The following is a 23,400-nucleotide window of genomic DNA, read 5'->3' on the forward strand; positions in this document are numbered from 1 at the left end:
CCAGGAAAAGCCCCCGGTTTGGATAAGATCCCGGGGGATCTATTCAAACATAGCATAGAAATCTGGGCACCTTATCTAAACCTTTTAAGTAATGCTATAGCAAGGGGAGGCCCAAGGCCCGAAACATGGACAGGGGCAGAAATAATCCCAATCCACAAAAAAGGATCCAGGGAAGACCCAGGGAACTATAGACCAATTAGCCTCATAGACGTCACACAAAAAATTTATGCTAGACAGATCCTGAATAGAATCAATATCTGGATAGAAGAGAACAGCATAATGTCTATATACCAAGCAGGCTTTAGACAACAGACCAGTACAGTTGACCAGGCCTTTAGGCTATTGACAATAATGTGGAAATACACTAGACTAAAGAAAGGCCACCTGTATATCGCGTTTGTGGACCTGCGCGCAGCCTTTGATCTGGTGCCGAGAGACTCCTTATGGGCAGCATTAGGAAAACAGGGCATGCCGGGGAACCTCCTGGGCCAGCTGGAGAGGCTACATGAAAATACATTTGCAAAGGTCCGGTGGGGGCCAAAAGGAGAGTTGACAGACCCAATACCTATCAAGAGGGGGGTGAGACAGGGCTGTGTGCTCGCCCCAACTCTTTTCTCTTTATACATCAATGATCTGGTTCATCATCTGAAACAAAGTAACCACGACTCACCAAGATTGAATGATGATCCAGTCCCCGCCCTCCTTTTTGCAGATGACACCATCCTATTGTCTCAAACTCCAATGGGCCTGCAAACTCTACTAGATAAATTCAGTGAGTATTGCAGCTTGAAGGGGTTAGAAATAAATGCAAACAAGACTAAATACTTAACTGTTAACCCTCACAAAGCACTCAAGAGAAACATTTGTATTAGAGGGCAGGCACTGGAACGAGTTAAAAATTTCAACTACCTAGGGATACTGCTTGATGCCAAATTGTCATGGGCGCCGCACATCAACAAAGCTGCTATCTCCTTAACTCATAGCTCTATGGCAATCAGTAAAAATTACAAATGTTCAAGGTCGAGTACTGTGTCACCAGTATTCGAGATCTACAGGTGCAAAGCACAGGCTGCTGCTCTGTATGGCGCAGAACTCTGGGGATTCACAAAACTAACTCCATTGGCAACTCAGGAAAATAATTTCATGAGGGGGATATTGGACCTCCCTCCATCGACTCCGCTGATTCCCTTAGCCCATGACACTAATATGAAACAAATAGGCAAATTGGCAGCCCTGAGGCCCCTGCTCTACTGGTGTAGACTTTGGACAACCCCTGAACTGATCCAATACAGGCAAGCCTTAATTGAGATCATGGGCTTGGACAAGACTATTTCCCTCCCGTGGCTTTATTATATCAGGCAAAGCTTTTACAATTTAGGGCTGAAAATCTACTGGGATGAACCGCATATACTCACAACCCAATCAAAGATCCGACTAAAGCAAGTATTTTGGGACTTCATCTTTAATAGCCCTCTTCATAGCAAGGATTCAGGTAGACTAACCTTAAGTTTTCTGGATTTTAAACCACTACCGAGCGCTGAGGAATGGATTGATACCATTCAACCTAGACGAGCAAAAGCTTTATTTATGAAGTATCGATATGGGATTCTCCAGGTCAAGGCTTTTACCTTCAAATGGGGTCTCCTGAATGGGAGTAATCATGAGGCGACCTGCGAGCTATGTAATATGGAGACTCCAGAAACGACGGATCATGTCCTTTTAAATTGCATTGCCTACGATAAACTAAGGAAGAAATGGATCCGACCCATCTGCAGGAACGTTGGAATCAGGAACTACAATGAAGCTGCCAGATTTTTGAGATCCAGCTCGATACCATATGTTGTTTTTGGTCTAAGCCGGTTCTTAATAGCAATTTCATTCATCAGAGACAAGGCGGGCCTGAGGTTGTAGGCGCCCTAATTCAGGCAAAACTCCCAAAGTCAACCTACGGGTCCTGAAATCGATAACTGGGAGTCACCTTCTGCAATTCAATGGCCTTGGGACCTATAATCGGCCAAGGATATATCTAGCTCAGGGGACACTGTCTATGCCCGGGAGGACCGTAGCTACTGGGAGGTTGATTAAGTTACCTAGAATGGTCATTGTCACCCATGAAACTTGTTCCTGGATTCTGATATTTATTTATTTTTTATCCCAAAAAATCTCCTCCTAGTTAGGCAAACAAGTGCCTGATGGCACGGGAGGTAAATTTTATGGGTTTTACAAATGAAATACTGTAATCGATTTTTACCTACTGTTTTTAAGATCAATATCAGATAACTTGTTTCTAGTAGATAAGTGAACATTTGCTGCTGCTAGAACAATGTGCCTTTTTGCATCACTCGATCGTATATGACCTCTAAGCAATATAGGCACGTAAGAAAGAAAGGAATCGTTGGGCCCTAGGGATTGTTAATCACTTTCTAAAAATTAGTCAAATAATCCCTCACGTGATGATGGTATCTATATTGCTAAGATTGTAGAGGCAACTTGAACCTACTGGAGGCAAATAGTCATTCAAAAGCATATATCCTACTTTCATAATGGTTACTTTTTGAGCTAGTCTATAGTTAATGATACTACTAGCAAGATAGCAATTTTAACTGTTTTTGTATTAAGGCTTATACTTTAGGGGTATTTTATAAAATTTTATAATATTTATATGGCGATCTGCATGATGATGTGTACTGTATATTTTATAGTGTTTTAGTGATTAATTGTTGATTTTTTAATAACATTTATACCCATAATTCGCCTATTTGTATTGTATGGCCCTGAGGGAGCTTTGGTCTCGATCAGTTTTTAGTGTTTCTTTGTCTTTTTTCTTTTAAAAAAGTGTCTTTGTTTCTTCTAGAAATGTAAGAATTTTGTCAGTATGCTTTTATGGTATTGTTTTACCGAAATAAAGCTGTAAAGTAAAAGTAAAAAAATTATCATGTTACAATAATCCCGCCACCATGCTGGAATAATAAATTCACTAAGATTACTTGGCCAAAAGTGATGTCTAACCCATATCATATCAGAGCAATATACCAAATCTTTTTAAATAATTTGGCAGAGTATGAAGAGCAGATTGTGGGGAACATTCCGATTCTTAAAATTCATGATAGTTTGGCCACTCAGCTACGTTTTTGTTTTTTATCAAGCAAGGCGGCCAAAGCCATGTGAAGGAAAAGGGGCACGTAAGGGATGGTTCGATGAGAGGTGCTCAAAGGCTAAGTCTGGGCTAAAAGCAGTAGTAATGTCAGGTTCCCAGGGGGAGATCAAACAAGCTAGATCTCTATATAAAGAAACCGTGTCTATTGCAAAAAAGCGGTGGGAGGACTCCTTGTGGCAGGAATTATTAAATGCCTCCAGAGAGAAGGATAATAAGCGCTTTTGGGAAATTCCGTCTAAAAGAGAAAATGGAGGTAGGAGTTTTCCCAGCAACCACATACAACTAGAAAGCTGGGTAGAAAATGTTTCCACTCTTTATGCCCTACCAGAGGGCTCAACGGACACCAATGTAGTCAACTCCTCACCTATGCTATTGGATTTGATCCTCAGTACGTCAGTCCAAATGGGGGCCCAGTGTATCCCCAAGGGTCATCTCATTTTTAAAGTAGAAGAAACCCTTGAGGCTATAAACAGTCTGAAACTTGGCAAAGCACCCGGGCCGGACAAACTCCCTGGAGATCTTTTTAGATCGGAACCAAATATCTGGTCCTGGTATATCAATGCCATCTCAAATAGTATAGCTGCAGGGGGACAAATCCCGGGCACATGGAAGGGGGCCGAAATTATACCCATCTACAAAAAAGGAAATGCTAATCTACCAGCCAACTACAGGCCAATTAGCCTTATAGACAACTTGCAAAAGATTTTTGCTAAACAAATTTTGCAGAGGCTAACTAGCTGGGTTGAGGAGCGCCAAATTCTCTCTCAACTACAGGCGGGTTCCGTGCTAAAACTAGCACAGTAGACCAGGTCTTTCGATTGGCTATTTTGTATTGGAAATATGTCCTCATCGCCAAGCAATTTCTATATGTAGTATTTATAGACCTGCAATCTGCTTTTGATCTGGTTCCAAGAGCTAAACTGGGGGAAGTGCTGGGCAGACTGGGAGTTCCAGAGGACCTACTACTCCTGCTAAAACGATTACATGAAAATACCTATGCCCAAGTGAGGTGGGGCGATCAAGGCGAATTGACAGAACAGATCCCAATCAGAAGGGGAGTCGGCCAAGGTTGTGTGCTAGCCCCCTTATTATTCACTCTATTCATCAACGAAGTAGTGAAGGCTGTGTTCACATGCCAGAATGACGCTCCCTCCTTGAACACACAAAAAATCCCTATCCTGCTTTTCGCAGACGATTCGCTCCTCATTTCCAAGACACCGATGGGGTTACAGATCCTTGTTGATCGATTCAATTCATTTTGTAGCGATCATGGGTTGGAGGTTAACATTAATAAAACAAAACTAATGGTGTTATCCAAAGGGCTTAGTAAAAGATGTTCCATTCACATCGATGGTGTTTTCTTGAAGGAAGTTAGCTCCGACTGTTTGGGAGTCAGGTTAACTAGTAAACTATCATGGGAAGAGCAGATCACAAAAAGCGCAGGGTTTTTACAACATAGAGCTTCGTCCATACTGCACTTTAATCAGGGTTCCCTTGCAAAAGCTGTTTCTCCAGCATTAAAGATTTATATAGCCAAGGCACAAGGTGCAGCTCTGTATGGAGCAGAGGTATGGGGTTTCTCCAACTGTAACAAGATCTCAGTCGGAGAAAACAACTTTGCGAGGGCCTTGATAGCGTGTCCACGCTCCACACCCCTGCTCCCAATATTTCTGGATCTGAGGTTAAGTCGAGTAGCAGATTTAGCTATTTTAAGACCTCTCCTGTATTGGATCAGGTTATGGACTACCCCTGAACTAGATATATATAAGACCTCCTTACTTGATCTATTAAAATGCCAAAATGCCAATACTCTCCCCTGGATTTGCCATGTGTCCCATTGGTTCCGTTTGTTGGGCTTGGATGATTACTGGGAAAATCCCCATAAACTAGAGAGACGGCATAAAAATGTTTTAAAGTTAACTTATTGGTCTTATGTTAGGGATAACAACATAACCTGTAAATCTCATGGTCGTTTAACTAACTTTTTTATTGATCTTAAATGGACTCCAAAGTTTGAAGCCTATTTGGACATTATACTGGATCTGCACGGCAAAAGCCTATATGCAAGGTTTAGTTTCGGCTCCTTGCCCCTGATGTCATTGACTCACAGGTGGGGACCGATTGGTCTCCCTGATATATGCCCTGCTTGTGGCAGTACCTCCGAAACAATTGAACACTTTATGTTCTTCTGTCCAGCTTATGCGAACCCGCGATTAAAATGGATCCGCAACACTTGTAGGGCTATGGGATTTAAGATCTGTTCCTTGGCTCTACGGGTGTTAAAAAGCCATAATTCAGCTGATGTAATTCTTCCAGTGAGCAAGTATTTAGTGACAGCCTGGTGCATACGTTGCCATTTCCAAAAAGCAACCTAAGTTTATTGTCTCTTCTTAGAGCTTTATGTGTAATTTGAGCTTTTATTGTTTTAATGTTTTAATGATTTCAAATTAATTTATTGATATGTAGTTGCTGTATTTTATCAAAAATGATTATTTATTCTTGTGTCTTTGTTAGCTTTGTTTTATGTTGCTTTCATGGTCAATTGATCGAATAAAGCTGTGTTGACTGAACCAAAGTTATTACCAGAGTCCTAGTTCAGTTCTCTGCTCTAAGACATTCTGGTTGTCACAGCTAGTATCAGCTATCATCTGTAGCCTTGGGACAATCTCTCCAGGATTTCACTGGGGGTTTCCCTTACCATAAAAGACTCCATTGCTGAAAGGCCCTACAGCTCTAACACATCATAATCGGGAACAAGATTTTCTTAACATACCCTGTTGTAGTTTCCATTTCTCTCATATGGGATCTCCGTTGGTAGTCATAAGCACTAAATAGTCCTGCCCATGTGCAGAGACCCCCGGAGCACTTTTTCCAAATATATCTTCTTAAGTGTAGCTGTTCGCCTTTCTTTGGGAGGGCCTGCAGAGTCACTTAAGAAAAATATCATGCAGCCTATAGTATTAGGCTACAGTTGTCCAATTCTTAATCTTGTAGTTAAAAAAGGGGCCAGGAGAAGTGTATGTGAAAATAAATGCATGATGCGACTGTAGAACAGCACAAATCTCTTTCACAAACCCTTTTTTAATAGAGTATATACATGAAGACGAGCAGGGCAGCGTAGCCCTATGGGCTGTCATTATAAGAGTTAAAAATAGAGGCTGTGCCTTTAGGAACTGAAGGACCCTCAGTATCCCATCAAGCTCAGCAGGTGACAGTTGCTTCAGTTTTTTTTCCGGCTCCTGCTGACAGGACCTTGGAGCACTGAACTCTGCCTTTTTAGGCTTTTTCTCTTCAAAATTCATCTATGAATTTTGATGACAACTACTTTATTCTATGTTTTTCATCTCTCCCTTGCATTTTCTGCAATTTTATGACAGGAATTTGTCATTAGAAATGCTATCTTTATATGACAAATTCCCTTCCTGTGAAAAATGATGTGTGTATTATTTCTCTTCCAGCAAGTCATGTTCTTGAAAATTGTCATCACTGCAGGAAGTTTTCCAGGTGTTCCCTGAGGGAAAGGGAGAAGATTCACCTACATGGCATGGAAGAACGGTGCAGGCAACAAACACAGTCTGAAGGTGGGCCTTCAGAGTGAGGAGAGGGTATGTCCTCTACCATTGCTGTCATCTTCCTCTGCTGAACATGGAAGGTTAAAAAAAAAGAGGTTTTCAACTTAAAATCGACATCAATCCCTGTCGACGTTGAGGGCATCTGCATCGAGAGCACCGACTTGCTTGTTGTCAGAGGCTGCATCGACGTCAAGAAAGAGAAGATCGACATTGATACAGGCTGGGTCAACGTCGAAGAGATACATGCTGTTGACAAGTAGGCGGAGATCAACATCGAGGAAGCAGGTCCACATCAAGAAACACAGTCCTATCGACGTCGAGGAGCAGGTTGATGTTGAGACACATACAGTATAATCGACGTCAAGGGTTGACATTAAGACACATACAGTAATATTGACGTCAAGGAGGCAATGGAGATTGACGTTGATGAAGAGATCACCTTTGAGGCATCACAGGAGGTCAACGTTGAGGAGCATATCAACTTTGAGGATATGTCTGAGGAAGTGCAGACGCATTTTTTGTCACCAGGATCTGAGTTTTCTAGGGTATAATCTCCATCTTCGCCTTTAGTCTTGCCAGACTTTCCATCTCTGCTTCCTCACCCTCCATCAAGATGTCACCCGTGGCCTAATGATTAAGGTCACAAACCCTCACGCTGAAAGTTGAGGGTTCTACTCCAGGTGTGTCAGTGGTCATTTCCCTTCTTTCATTTCTTTTCCACCTCTACCATCATCAGCACCTCCTTCACTGCCTTCAGCGCTAATCCCACTGGTGCCAACTCTTTCTTCTGGACCACCTCATCCAAGACAAGATCACGCTCCAGAACACATCATCTTTCACACAGACGTGTTCATCGCTGTTGTTCACATGGATGAAGAACACAGTCATGATCCGGGTCTCGACATCATTCCAAGTCCTCCACTTTCACAGAACACTTTTCGTTTACCCTTAAGGACTCTCCACCCTCTAGATTCACCATATTGGATGATATTACCACTTTTCAAGAGGTATTAGCGAGAGGAGCAGCAAATTGAAATATCCAGATGTCGGTACCTATGTCGTTCACATCAGTGATATTTGAGACGCTTCACCAATGTAGTGTCCAGACCACTCCTTCCTTACGGTCCAAGCCTACTGGAACTGGCAATGGAACTCTTTTTTTACTCTGGCCTCAGCCAAGTCTGCTCCGTCGAGGCTGCAGAAGAAATACAGACCTCCTGAGCAGGATCCACTCTTCCTTCATTCAGATCCTCCTCCAAACTTGGTAGGACTTTGTGGCAATCTGTCCAGTAATTTGCCGAAGTTCTGCCCAGGGACAAAGGAGAGGATTTCCTGGAAATAGTAAACAAGGGTTTGATGGTCTCAAACCAAATAAGTGCCACTGCCCATTCCTCTGACCTAGCGTCTCACAAATACTACCATGGTGTGGCCCTCCGAAGACATTCTTGGCTCCGTCTGACATCTCTGAAACTGGAGTGATAACAATGGGTTATAAATCTGCCCTTATCAGGTTCTCTCCTCTTTGGCAGCCACACAGTAGTCATTCTGGAAGCAAAGAAACACCACACAACTACTCCTGCTTCCTTGGTGCCACCAGTTAGAGAGAAACAAGAAGTTGGATTCTGTGGGCCACAAAGTGTATGACACTGTTGCAACTTTTATGAAGGCAGCAAGTGCAGCTGCCCTTCTCGGCAGATAGAGATGACAAAATGGTTTGGATGAAATCCAAAATTTACATCCTTGAGGCGGTTGGCCTGGAAATACCCAAGGAACATAGGAGACCTTTCAAACCTTACCAGAGGAGTTACTGCCCTCAAAGTGTTCAAACACCTCCCTGGTATCAAGGGCGACAACAGCAGCAATGATCCTATATGCAGCAACAAAGGCAGCCTAGGGGAAAAGCCTCAAAACAACCAGCACAGGAAGAAAAGCCTACAACAGACTCAAAGCCTTGAAGATTTTCTTCCCTTATCCACTCCGGTATGGGGGGAAGTATTTTGCAAGTTTGGGCAGATTGGCAAGAAATAACAACATCTGAAGAAGGTGAGGTCAGAAGTCAACATCTTGCTTCAGAAACAAGCGGTGGAGGTTGTTCTTCACCATCAAAGAGGAACAGGCATCTATTCCAGATATTTTCTGGTGCAGAAAAAAAGGCAAGAACTAATTCATACTCGTTCTCGACCTGAAATTCGCCAACAAATAGATTTGATGAGAAAAGTTCTGAATGCTGGCCTCACATCAAATCTATCCCCAAATATACCAGGGGGCTTGGCTCTGCTCCATCGACCTCCAAGATCAGAAGTTCTTGAGATCTGTGGAGGAGCGAGGACACCATCAGTACCTAGTACTTCCATTGGGACTAAAGTCACCACCTAGAACATTCTTGAAGTGCATGTCAGTCATGGCTGCACAGCTCAAGAAACACTGCGTTTTTGTCTTTCTTTACCTAGACGATTTGCTAATACAGACATCAACCTTCCCAGAAGCCCAGATTCATTTCAGTTGGACATGCTATCTCCTACAACGATTGAGACTTCATGTCAACCACAGCAAGTCACAACCAACCCCAGTTCATACCTTGCATTAATTGGGAGCCTCCATTCACACCGTTCAAGCAAAAGAGTGTCCTTCGGAGGAGAGAGGCTTAGCGATCCTTTAGAAATGTCTTTTTCTCAGGAAATCCTCTCATCCCAAGATGAGGATGATCTCATCTCTCCTCAGCTCAAGGCCCCATGCATCTTCCTCACTCTGAATGTCCGCCTCTGTATGCGACCTCTCCAAGAATGCCTCGAGGACCAGTGGGATCATCTAACAGGCAATTGGGAGGACAGGATCAAACTGTCCCTTCTTGCAAAACATTCTCTGAAATGGTGGTGCTCCTTTACTAATCTCTTCAAGAACTGCCTGTTCTGCAACAGGTTTCTTCTCAGATGGCTCATTAGCAAATCTAAGGGGTGTGGTTCCCGAAGGAGATGACCTATCACATCAACCTCCTGGCGGTTCACATAGATCTAAAAGCCTTCGGCCCTGCATTGGAGTCACAGACCCTGCTTATTCTGATGGACAGTACGACCACCATGTGCTACTTCAACAAGCAGAGAGGGACGAGGTTCAGACCTTTGTCTCCAGAAGCCCAGACAATATAATCATGGTTGATCACCTGAAACCTACGAAACACAGTGACTCACCTGCCAGGTGTACAGAATGCACAAGCTGATGCCTTCAGCAGGTTTTTGCAATAAACCATGAATGGGTCTTGAACGGTGACGTCGTTCAACACATCTTCAAACTGTGGGGCACTCCAACCATTGATTTGTTCACCACTGCAGAAAACAAAAAATGCTGCGGACTCGCCTCGAGGTACCACCAACCAGGGACACTAGGAAATGCACTATCGATCTACTGGCATGGCAAATTTCTGTCAACCTTTACTCCAATTTTCCTGATACTGGCAGTCCGCATCAAGCGGCCCCACTCGAGAGTTAAGATAATCCTCCTGGAGTGGCCATGTCAACAGTGGTGAACAGACCTCAGTCACTGGTCACAGCGTCTACATCTCCAGAAGCCATGCAGAACAGACCTGCTAACTAACTTTGGCGATCCGATTGTTCACCCCAATCTCCCTTCCTTGAATTTGGCTGCATGGCTCCTGAGCTAGAGCAGTATGGACATTTGAACCTGCCACAATACTGCATAGAGGTCCTCAAGGAGGCTAAGAGGCCATTAACCTGGTCAGCATATGCCTTGAAGTGGAAGAGATTTTGCGTCTGGTGTTCCTCCAAGAACGTGGACCCTAGATCTTGCCAGCCAGATGTCATTCTTCTCTCCAGTTAGACGTCCTTCTCCTACTTCGGAAGCTCAATGTAATTCTTTCACACCTCATGCAAGACCCGTTCGAGCCTATTCATTAGCCATCGCTACAACATTTCTCTTGCAAAACTGCTTTGCCTGTAGTAATAACATCAGCCGTACAGTTAGCGACATTCAAGCAGTAGGGTCTCACAAACCCTACACAGTATTTCACTCTAACAAAGTGGTGATGAGGTCTCACCCGAAATTCCTACCCAAGGTTATTTTAGATTTCCATTTTAGCCAACAATTTCATTACCAAGATTCTTTCAGAATCCCTCTACTTCAGGCGAGAGATCACTTCATTCTCTAGATGTTGAGGTTTTTAAAGTTTTATCTTGATATAACACAAGACATTCGCAGATCAGACCAATTATTTATTAATCATGGTCCAGTCCACACAGAGCTAGCCACATCAAAACAGTCCTTCGAGATGGAGTGTCTCTTGCATCCAGTTAGGCTATCAGAAAGATAAAAGACATTCTCATCCAGACCTGAAGCACACTCCACTAGGAGTAAAGCAGCTTCTGCTTCTTTTAATGAGGAACATCTCCATTACGGAGATTTGCAAAGCAGCGACATTGAGGTCACTTCACACATTAACCAAGCATTACTGCCTGGACTCTGTTGCTAGGGCAGATGCTCAAGTAGGAGAGGCCTCCCTCAGAAATCTACTTGCCTAGATGTTTCCCATCTTCCTCTGTATTTTCCACCACTCTTAATAGGGGATGGGCTTGCTGTTCTGTTCATTGCTTATAACGGTCAATGGAGATCCCTACGAGAGAAGGAATAGTTTCTTACCTGTAACTCCAGATATCTCATGGGGGAATCTCCATTGAAGTCATAAGCAACCTTCCCTCCTCCTATGTGGACTGGACAGAGGTAACCATGGGTCCTATACATCATCTACACATTGGCTCAAAAAGAACTGAAGCAAATGTCACCTGCTGAACATGATTGGATACTGAGGGTCCTTAAGTTCTTAAAGGCACAGCCTCTATTTTTTAAATCTTACGATAACAGCCCATGGCGCTACATTGTCCTGCTCTCTTTCATCTATATACTCTATAAAAAAGGGGTTTGTGAAAGAGATTTATGCTTTTCTACAGAAGTGTCATTCATTTATTTGTACATACACTTTTGGCCTCTTTTTTACCTACAAGATAGATGAAGAATTGGCCACTGTAGCCTACTCCTATAGGCCTCAAGATATTTTTTTTTCTTTAGTGACTCTACAGGCCTTCCTGAAGAAAGGCGGACATCTACATTTAAGAAGTTATATTTGGAAAATGTGCTCTTAGATCCCTCCATGTGGGCGGGACTATTCAGTGCTTATGACTTCATTGGAGATTCCCCTACGAGAGAACTGGTGTTATGGGTAAGAAATTATTTCTTCTTACTCTTTCCTGAACTCCATAGTGCCTGGTGAAGGCCAAAAGAGACTGCTCCAGCTCCAACAGGACTGCCAGCTCCCTTTTACTTTAGGTTACCAGTAGACATCTAAACACCAAACGGCCCATTGCACCAACTGCTCCTTGAGCTGTTTCCAGTAGCATCTCTGAAAGATGTTGCGCTTTGTAAACACTGACCTAAATACTAACCCAGATACTACTACCCATACCACCTGGGATCCCACTGTCTCAGACTGAGGGAACAAGAGACAATAAGAGCATTGCTTGTTTGCGTCCTCCCAAATCAATCTCTAATGCATGAAAAAGCAGACCGGACTAGTACATTGAAACATCGGTATCCACCAAAGGGAACCTTTACCTAATTTTTGGAAATCCAGTGTCCTGTGTATCTCCCAATCATAACAACCAATAATTTTTACAAAATTGTAAGGCAAGGCCTCGCACACCACCCTGGGTGTAATTATTCCATTATACCACTACATCTAGGTCAGCAGTGCGATGTGCTAAGGTAAAGTCTATACCTCCTTGCCCCCAGTCTGTACAAGTAGAATTATATGTTTATTGTCAACATATGCAAGGAGGATAAATACAAATTTCAAGAATAGATTAGCATTGCTGACACAGCCATATTAATTGGTCTATTTATGCACAGGGAAGTGCGACTACAGTATTTGAACCTGAAGCCATCCGTCCAGGAGAAAGTCACTAATCTCCCATTTGGTGGCAAAAATCTTTGTGATGCCTTCATTGACATGATCCGCCAGCAGATCCGATGGGCACCTTTGTGGTAAAATCACTGGATGCTATTCACAGTGGTATTGGTCATAGCACAGACCCCGTTCCAACCAATGAAGGTGTTTTTGTCCTTAAGGCCTAGGCCAATTTCTGACCTAGGGCTTTTCTAGCTGCAGGCTCTTCCTTAGGGTCAATCTCTCAGTCCTGTATTTTCTAGAGTTCTTCATGTCAGGAGGCTCTATTGCCATGAGTGGACAGAATTTACAGACAATGCATGGGTCCTCTCTTGGTGTTGTGGGTCAGCCAAGCTGTACACCCCTCTTAACTGCCAACGTCCAGGCCCTTTTGCCTCAGTTAGCATCTCATATTTTTTGTCAGATGTCAAGATGCTCTGTTTAAGTGCAATAGACAAGGAGTGCCCCTGGAAAGGGGTCAAGGAGAACACCTCCATTACTTGCTTATTAGGAAACAAAAATGGTGGCCCCTGCTCTATCTTTGATCTTTATGATCTCAACCTGTTTCTCCCAAGACAATATCCCCTCTACCCTCACCCCAGTAAATTGTGAAGATGCTTAACTAATTTCTTGTAGCCCACCAGAATAACAGATGGATGGATTTAGTGAACATGAGGGATTCACAAGAGTAACCGTAAACTATTAGTACAAAACACTGCTCTTGAGGCATCTGTGCACCTCTCTGGTTCTTCATAGATCTTTTCCCAGTTCCTGTAGAAAGTCCACTTCTAAAGCTAGGTGAATGCCTATCTATTTAGGGCTTAATCAACAAAGTTAACTAATTCCAGTCCGGCCTCAGGCCCTAAGATCTGATTTAGACCTGAGTTTGCAGTGAGGTATCCAAATAGTCTCCAGTACTTTAGGGAGGATACAGTTCTTAAGGACCTTTCTAGTCCCAATTTTAACAGTGGCTTTCTATTGAAGAATCTTGGTGATAATCACAGCCATCAAGTAAGCCATGTTTTGCCTCACTGGTGTCCTTCATGTGAAGTAGCACTTGGTAGTACACAAGAAAGTACGGGGTTCTCTAAAGAGGGCGTCGCGGGTACCAGCGTAGCCCTAGGTTGTACGTGTTCCTATTTGGAAAGGTAATGTCAGTGAAATGTCAGTAAGTAACTGCAGAGTGCGTGCGCGGGGAGAGAAACCGGGGGGAATTCCTTTTACGGACTAGGTGGTCTCACACACTATATAGTGTCATGCTTCATCATTTGACCACCTAGACCCACCCAGGTCGGACAGTGCCACCTGGGCGGACTCAACCTCTCTGTTAAGGGAACAGGAGGGAGTGCGTAAATAAACTTGTTTCTGGAAAGATCGGGATCCAGCTAATCTAGTGAAAAATTAAAAACACCTAAGCAGACACCTGTAAGGAGTGACAATTTAATGGTGGTGTCTGATTGGTGTAGTTAAAACAGGGGTTGGGACACCTCTGTGAGGATAAGGACTCACAGGGTCACCTAACTAATAGCCAACATGTTTCTGCCCTCAGAAGTGAGCCAATAGAGGTCTCGGGGCATTCGTCAGGGCCTAGGATCCCTACGTCTCACGTTGGAGGAAATTTACTCTATGTAAAGGTCAAAGAGTGTGTAGTAAAAGGTCTACCTTACCCAAGGAGTTACCTTGAGGCGGCCCTTTCATAGAAGCTACTGGCCTCTGGTATCCAGGAGGGGGAGTGTCCCCTTATAGTCAATCATACATCAAAGGGGGTGCTCGCTGTGCGCCTATACCGTCCTCTCCTTGGACCGCTTGGAAGTAGCACTTGGTATCTGTGCAGCAGTACAAGACAAAGCCCTGGGGTCAGCTGTGGACGGTCAGTTGATCTCTCCTGCCGCTCTGCAGATAGTGCCTATTCCTCAATCACAGATTTAAGTCATAACTGATTCATCAGAACTCAAGTGGTAGACATTGCTTGCATCTGTCCGTGAGAGCATTGTGGGGTGAATCAGATTCATAATACTTTCTCGTTGATCATAGCCACACAGAAAAACCAGATTGGAGTAGTGGTGACTTCACACAAGGTTACAGGGACATTATAGTTTGGCTGACATTTTACCACTAAAACAACACAGACATTCAGCAGTTATTGTTACATTTATAGTTATACTTATGTTAAGAAACTATAACTCTTAGCCTAAAGTTACTTAACCAGCACAAGTTATAGTTTCTTCAGATAAATATAACTATATGTGTAACTATAACTGCTGAATTTCTATGATTTTGTAAGGATAAAACGTCAACCTAACTATAGCAGACCTGTAATCTTTGATTTTTCAGTGAATTGCTATGTTTTTTTAAACATAAAGTAATATATCATTACCACACATTAATACAACCACCAGGGGATTGGTGCATGAGTAAGTGCATTTTTTCCCTTAGGTTTCGGAACCACAGATCCCTTGCAGATTTACTAGGGCTGAGCACTGCAGTGGATCCGCAGACAAGCGGTTCGGGTGAAAACAAATTGGCCTACTTTTCGCCCATGAGGCGTCCCAACACTCCATGCGTCCTATGAAGTGGCCTGTTATGTGTTTTCATACTTTTTCCCCCTGCCCAGCGACAAACAAAATGGCGGCCCAGCGACAAACAAAATGGCAGCCCAGCTTTCCTTTCAGGTTGAGGCCAGCCAATTGGGTCTTTGCTTTTCCCTCAGATTCACAGATCCCTCGCGGATGGATCCTAAAAATCAGGACATTTTCCCTCCCTTGCATCGCATTTAGTTATGTTTTCTTGTTTAGCTAAGAGCGTATTTTAATACATTTGCTGAGAAGACTCTGAGATTTGAACCTTGCAAAGTGTATCAGGTCCTCTCAGATGCTACAACTTAAATTTAGCACCAGCAATCTTTACCGCCGATATGTGTTTTCCAAAGCTCCCATTTCATGTTAAATTGTCTTGAGTATCTTTGAATATGCCTCAAATTGGAAACTTTCGTCCCGGCACGATATTCATTCTGTGCCATCTCACCAAGGGAAGGTAAATTGCTTTTCCTAACCGTCTGGAAGTGATTTACAAGAGTGCCACATAACCTAGGCCCCATGCTATGTATGCACTATATTTTAGATATCTAAACTAGAACAGGTGCTTAGTATGGCACAGTGATGTTGTGAAAAATCATTGGCTCTGTTTTTTAGAATGGTTTTCACTGACTTTCTGCTCCCAGATAGACTGTTCTGTATCTAGTAATTTTCCGTATCTAGTAATTTTCCCAAAGGATAAGGATGCATTAGTAAGTACACATACCTCTTGGAGTAACACCACAGTGTGCTCAGTTCCAGCTTAACGTTCTTGGTATACAACGTTCCAAGCTCGAAAGAGTCCAATTATTGTTTCTGTGAATTGTATTGTATTGTATTCTTGTTCTGGTTCCAGACGTAGCATCTGTTCTGAGCAGAATTAAAATGACGTTTGAAAAGCTCAGTAGTCAGGTGTTTACTGCAGCCTTTTTCAAAGATATTACCCTGTCTTCAGCTCATGCACACTACCTTAGTAACTCAGATCTGGCGCATAAGGGTAGGCCTCCAAAACTGGGAAACACTATACACTTACTTATTTACTGGTCGATGCAGATGCTGTAAATTGCACCTTTTCTTAAACACGCGCACACCTCCCTTCTACACCAGCATGCAGTAGCAGAATGGGGACATTGTGAGTGCTGCTTTTTTGTTATGAAGTATTTGTTGCAGTTAAATCTTTTTCCTATTGAACTAATGTCGTGTTGTCTACTTTTTCCTTTTTTTGTTTTTTGTTTAAGGCCCCAACCCACATTGAACAAGAAGAGGATTATATTGCGTTTCCTGGAACTGACTTCATTGATGTTACTGACATCCCACAGGTAGACGTATTTGTTCTGTACAAGTTCCTCACCTTGTTCCAGTTTAGTCAGTGTGAGTGAAAATGTATTTGGTGTTATGGGCACTTTCGGTCTGATCATTTCTTCCTGTTTTTTGCATCATCATAATCCATAGGACCTTTGTTCCATGTGCTGAGCAAGTGTACTAACCAGTTTGTTTTTACTTAGCGAGAAATCTTCCCTTGCCCAATTTGGCATGTTAAAATATTAGAAGATACAGGCCTACCTGCATATTGCCTGTCATGATTCCCCATTACTTGCATGTGTCTCTTAACGTTGCTGCTTGACAGTTTAAACATATGGTCTTCAACACATTTCTTGTTAGTGAAAAGCCGTAGGACATGTTCTCTTGAAAGTCGATGTCTTTCAAAGCATTATGAAGCATAGAAAATAGAGCTTGCTACAAAACATTATCCATTCAGAGTCTTAATGCAAGGATGACCGCTCCAGGGACATGCTTATCAGCCAAGAAGAAAGTGGAAACACCACAGCAATTTCATAAGTCGTTGTTCTCCTCGTTCAAACTGGAGTCACTAGTCCGAATGTGATGAATGGAGTCAGTCCATAAAATGTTGCACGTTTTTTTCTGGAGTTCTTGCACAAACTTTGATGGAGAGAGTGTAGGTGTGCACTTTAATCTATTGAGGGCTGTTCAGTGCATCGTTAGTAGATCCTGTCTGCTTAAAAGACTAAGATGCTGTCTTGCTCTCTGTAGTCTGAACAGGACGTGTCTTTTCAGGATTAGTGCAGCTGTCTACAGGCTCTTCAACTCCTACTGCATGTCTGCCTTAAGCCGCAGTGCCCAGTTCTGAGTATACCTGGAATCTTGTTGTCCCTAGGATAAGTTCCTATATACATCAATGGCTGTTTTCAATGTTCTCTGCCTCCTTTTTCAAGTGGAAATATACAGCTTAGGCAGCATTTAACTGAACACAGCAGTCACTGGGTAGCCTGTCAGGCTCCAGGGCCATTTTGTTCAGTTGAAACTAGTTGACCTAAAAGTGGTTGAGGTAGCTCTCCGGATCAGTGCCGTTGACGCAGACACAAAGGAATTAATGTCAGTACACCAGGGTAACGCTAATTAAGGTACCGTAACGTGATTTCTGAGGCTGACTGCATGGACGCAGAGCTCCTTGATGCCGTCTACTGGCTTGCAGAGGTACTGCTCATGATTTTCCAGATCTAGTTTGATACCATAGTCTCTACCACATAAGGCATTACCAAAGGTAAGTAACTTGACCGTCTCGCTCTTTTGACACCGGCCCATGCCTCCACTACTACACTGGAGGCCACATAGTTTATTATAGCCTCTGTGCTGGCCCCGACCCCAGCAGTACCCAGAATGGGCCTGACTCAGGCTCAGGATCCAACGTTGGTCTGTACCAGACCTTTGTCCCACAAAGACTATCAAGCTGCAGCCTCAACTTTGAATGAACCCCAGACTCCTCCTTTGCCAGTATTATTATACGTTGAAACCTTGCTCAAATCAGATTACGTCACTGTTTAAGAGCTCCAAAAGTTTCTGCATGGTGAGGATGACCATGAGGAGACAGACTATTTGCTACATCCTCATGACACTGCTGCAAAGTATATTTAGATCTACATAATGTGAGGTACCTGGATACTTCTCCAAGGACAGAAATGGACTCCCTACTGAGGTCTCTCACTGAAAAGTGCCTCTTTCACTGTAGTAGTCCTCGGAGCAGCAGAAGTGTTGGACATACAGTTACCTACTATAGAAAATAAGGTGAACAATAGTCTTACAACCTGGGACTACTGCTTCAGAGCCATTGTTGCCTTTTAACAAGGCCCTGACATTAACCTTGATGGCAACGAGGTCTAAGCTTCAATTCCCCAGTAAGATGCCCACTAGATTAGATGTGTTAGGCCCACCATTGCAGAACCAGTATTTGTTACTCAGCTTAGTTGTTCAGTAACACCAATGCATTTCTTTGTGCACCAGCAGATAGAGGATCAACACTAACTAATGAATTTGGGAATAGGGTATTTTCTTCTGCTAGCTTGGCCTTGAGATCCCTGAAAGTTGTCTGTCTGCTGTGACGTTGTCTGTAAGCACTTTGGGGTATGGCCAGTACCCTTTTGTCAGCCACCCTTGTCAAATTCATGAATGCCTTTGGGCTGACAATCCAAGTCGGACAGTACGGCAGCAACATTTTTCTTCAGGGACACCCTAGACATGACGGCCTTGTGAAATGCGTCATCAGCACCTGTGTAGTGATCAAGCGTATGTGCTTTAGGTGCACACCATGAGATTTTTTTGTTATGTTCTGAGGCCCTTCTGGATATGCCCTTTCATGGCTTCAGACTTTTTGGCCATAATGCAGATTCTATGGTGGAATGGTTTAAATATAGCCATGCTATGACCTGCACTTTAGGTTTGCTCACTATGGCACGCACTTTCACTTAAATTATAAAAAATTCAGAGGATAATCAGGAGCCCCTCACCCATCACCAAAGCCAGTCCTTGCAACCCTAACAACAGTTAACAATGCCCAGAAGCTATTGACAACACTCAGGACAACAATCCTCTTCTTTTTCTTCCTCTTCCTCTGTCAAAGCTGTGACAAGTCTCCTTTGAGACCTCCTCCCATTCTCATGTGCAACTAGTAGGGGGAAAATGTGTTTTTTCCTGCCTAGCTAATGTGCTATAACTTCAGACCACTGGTGGCTGCAGATTGTTCAACTAGGTTACGCCTGTTATATGAATATGATGGGTGCCAGGGAATTAGAGATAGCGCCATACTAGTGCCAGCAGAAGACTATGACAGAGTATGTTTCTTTCTAGAAAACATCTCCCTTTCGGTCAATATTCACTGGTTAATTGATGGAGGAAAACAGGAATTACATGGATAACGTTATGGCGCTGTGTAAGTCACCAGACAAGGAGCAAACCTGTCATCACCACATGTTGGAGCTGTGGGTGGTCCCTTGGCCCTCTGATCTTTAATGCACTTGAGGTGCTCAAACTCCTATTTGGGATAGACGAACAATGACCCAAGGAGGTCTTTTCTTCTTTTTTTTTTTTTAAAACAGTCAGGGAATGGAGGATTCTCTAAAGGGAAAACAATATGCCATTGGCTTTTATCGCCCACTACACTGCAGTTCACCAATCGGGTCGGCTGCATGAACAGTGATTAAATTTAAAAGGCACTTGGTAGAGAGCACGAATGGTTGCTAAACACTGAAGTGCTACCAAACATGTTTACTGAATCACATTGCCAAAGATCTCAACTTGTCTACCAGGGAAAGATATGAAAAAATATCTACCCACCATTCCGTATATCTAGAATCCTACAGAAAGGGGCATGTTGTTTTTATAGAGTGATCTAGAAACTTTCTCTATGTGTTGACCTGTTAACCCCAATGCACATAGATGTTTGACTTCAATGTGTGATCTAAAATAAAAAGAAAACACTTAGCCACGCATTTTTCGCTTTTAGTTTGCCACCAGAATCTTGAACTACTTATATTAAACAAGCCACTGAACCCCACCAGTCTTCAAGGCTCATTTGCTGTTTTAACCTGTGTTCCCTGTGTTTTTGTGGTTTCATAGAGAAATGATTCCATGGAATAACATCACTTGATAAGTAATTTCATCAAAAATATTTAATGGAAATTTTCAGAATGAATGGCATTTATCTTTTCATAGAAACCAATTCATAGAATGTCTTTTTGGTTGAAATTGACTTTTAAATGATTATTTTCAAGTGTTAATGCAATGGTTGCAGGTCTTACTTTCAAAAACAGTTTTGTCTGCAATATTTATTTCACTGCTTTACCTCTGGGTACATTATTTCATATTACTATCTTTTACATTGTCAAACAATTACTTCGAATACGTTTACTTTGCTAACCCATCACCACCTGTAAACACCATCCATCACGGACCTGTCACAATTCTAAACACCATCAGTCCCTGCCCCCTAAAATCCCTCCCAACACCTAAACTACACTCATCCCTAAAGCCTAAAAGTCCTTTCCACCCCCAATCATCCACCATCTCTGGACCATAAAATCACTCCGTACCCCTAACTCCTAACACATTCTAGAGCCCTAAAAAACCCTTTCTACTCCTAAACTGCTCTCATCCCATACCCCTTCAAACATCTCAGCAGAACCAAACTTCACCTATCCCTGAGCCCTAAAAAAACCACCGCCCTTAAACACCAGCCATCCATGCGGCATAAGAACTCCTCATCTCTGGACCCTAAAAAGCTCTTTTTCTCAATCTAAACCTCACCCATCCATGAATCCTTAAAACCCATCACCACCCTATACTCCACCCCATCCGGAAACATAAAAACCACTCATCACCCTTACACTCCACCCATCCCTGAAACCTAAATGTTCCTCACACACATAAACACCAGTCAACCATGAACCCTAAAAACCCCTCTCCACCCCAAACACTCTACCATTTTGGAACCCTAAAAACCCCTTTCTGTGCCCAAACTCCAGATATTCCTGACCCCTAAAAGCCCCTCATCACCCTAACCATTACCCTTCCATGAACCCAAGAAACCCCACAGTGGTCCTAAAATCCACCTACGTTTAATGTAGTTTTGGATTTTTCCTTAACATTAACTTCCCTTTGATATGTTTTCTCTAATTTGCATTTTTTTTTTATTTCATAAGAATTGATTTACCATTATTTGGTTTCTTCGAATGTGGTTTCACATTTTCCGTTTTCTGTTAAATCACACACATCTGTTTCCTCTATGACACCTAATGATTCTCTCCGTGTATATCATTTAAGGTCTTGTTGACCAAGGGTTAACATTTTTGCTGTAACTTACTCTTGTATGTAAAGGTTTACCCTACCCCTCTTATTGAAGAGATGCCCACTAAAAGATAAATGAAATGTCTATAACTAATCAACTAGAACACCCTTCGAGAATTTAAATAGTAGAATACTATTTGACTACTCCTCTAAAAATTACTTTTGATGCCATCACCTACATTTGACAAACATTTGAATATCAACCTTGGGTGGATCACATTTTTTAAAACCTTTTTTTGAAGATTTATCAAATAAAGTTTTGATCAGAGCAGAGCATGTTTGTTTTAGTAGAAAATTAGTTTCATATTCCACTGAAAGGTAATATAAATGTATTAATCTTGTGACTATGCATTATAGTTGTTGAGTGATCTGATGGTGCTCTGGAAACATAACTGGATGCAAATAATGAGGAGTTCTGAAAACTTGCCAGAACCCAGAGCTGGCATCACTGGCTGTAACAGACATAGCAACGGGATAGTCTATTCAGTTTGCTTGTATACTTTATTTTCAGTCTTCCCTTTGGTTGAAAATCTTTAATCCGTGGCAGTGAAGTCATACCTTTGAGTTCTAGTCTGTGTGTGATATGTAGAAATGATGTCAACCAGTGAAATAGTATATCTGTGTAGAATTTTTTTTTTCCTCAAGGTGTATAGTTTCTCCCTTTGCATGATGAACATTAAGCAACATGACCTTCTTGGACTTAACAGTAGGATCATATACATTTGAAATATATTTAGATGATTAAATAAGAGCATCCAAAAAAAAGCATAAGTTATTGGTCTATTAAAATGCTATCGCTTAGGTTGTGTATCTTCACTCAGGTTGGAAACACAACTTTATGCTGTTGTTGAATTTGCGTGTAATGTAAAAATGAAAAGTAGGCAAATCATATAACTACAATTTTTTTAAAGGATCAGGAAAAAGAAGAGGATGAGATGCCAGAAGAAGTATTAGAATATAATGGGTGGTCTGAACCAGTGATCTCCAAATATAATGGCATACCATTTCCACCCACCGCTCCTGCTCCTCACCCAACTTCAGATGTTCTGAATGACATTATTGAAAGAAAGGAAACCCTAGAGAATCGGTTGATTAGTTGGTAAGTTTGTAGACAGATAGCACATTCTAAATGTTGGTAAATGTTTAAACTGGATTCACCTGGCATGAGGAATTAATGATTTGAGGCATGTGTGACTGTGGATACACATGCTGTGCATGCTCCTTCCATCTAGTTTTTGGCTCATATGTGTGCAAGGTGTTTTTCTTGGAATTATTGTTCTTAAGTCACAAGGTAGTTTGACTCCACCTCTTGCTTGCAGTACACAGGGTCACCGGCTCAGCTGTTAAATAGTTTTTTTCCACCGCTAGGTTCGAACATGTGCTTCAGTGCTCCAGATTGACTCAGTTCGTTATTGAGTCTTCTCTCCATCGGTATGTTTTACCATCCCATTGCCTCTTTACTCGCATACTGGGTCAGCGTTTCCAGTTACTGCGTTGAATTGAGCTGTGCACTGGTCGACTCTGGCCCCTGAAGGGGCCTTGCCGGTTGGGGCCTCTTTTTCCTTCGGTGCAATCAGCTCTCCACATGTCTTCTCTGTAATTAAACATACATCTTTTCAGTACTGTCTGAGGTGTTGTGTCAAATACCCGTGGGCGGATCTCCACCAGGTCTGCAATCTCTGCCTCTCACCCTAGCACAACGAGGTCCCCTGTGACTCATTGATCCTTTTGGTCGCAGAAGACCCTTAGAGACCACCGGGTCCATTGCCTCAAGATGTCCCGTAGGAGTGCAGAAGATACCCCGGACCTCTTTGGCAGCCGGGACCTTGAGGGGGAACATCAACTGGAGCCTTCGGCAGCTGATGAGGTGGACTTCCCGTCGAAGAAAGTTGCGGCTCCGAACTCGAGATTGAAGATCTCCAGCTGACTCAACAGGTTGTGAGTACAGATCCACCTCCTCAACACTGCTCCGAGCATCTACCCCACAAGGGGCATTCTGCCGCTCCTGAC

At 42.7% G+C, this 23,400-nt stretch overlaps 1 protein-coding gene across 3 annotated transcripts in view; it reads left to right on the top strand.

Annotated features, from left to right (window-relative positions):
• The window catches only part of KIAA0586 (KIAA0586 ortholog), a 587,996-nt gene that overhangs the window by 249,644 nt on the left and 314,952 nt on the right, over positions 1-23,400 (top strand). For all 3 annotated transcript variants that reach the window (XM_069207463.1, XM_069207462.1, XM_069207464.1), the window contains exons 18-19: positions 16,491-16,571; positions 22,302-22,489. In XM_069207463.1, coding sequence (XP_069063564.1) covers positions 16,491-16,571; positions 22,302-22,489 — 269 coding nt within the window. The remainder of the gene's footprint in view (positions 1-16,490; positions 16,572-22,301; positions 22,490-23,400) is intronic.

This window comes from Pleurodeles waltl, chromosome 9 (genome assembly GCF_031143425.1).
Source record: "Pleurodeles waltl isolate 20211129_DDA chromosome 9, aPleWal1.hap1.20221129, whole genome shotgun sequence".
NCBI lineage: Eukaryota > Metazoa > Chordata > Amphibia > Caudata > Salamandridae > Pleurodeles > Pleurodeles waltl.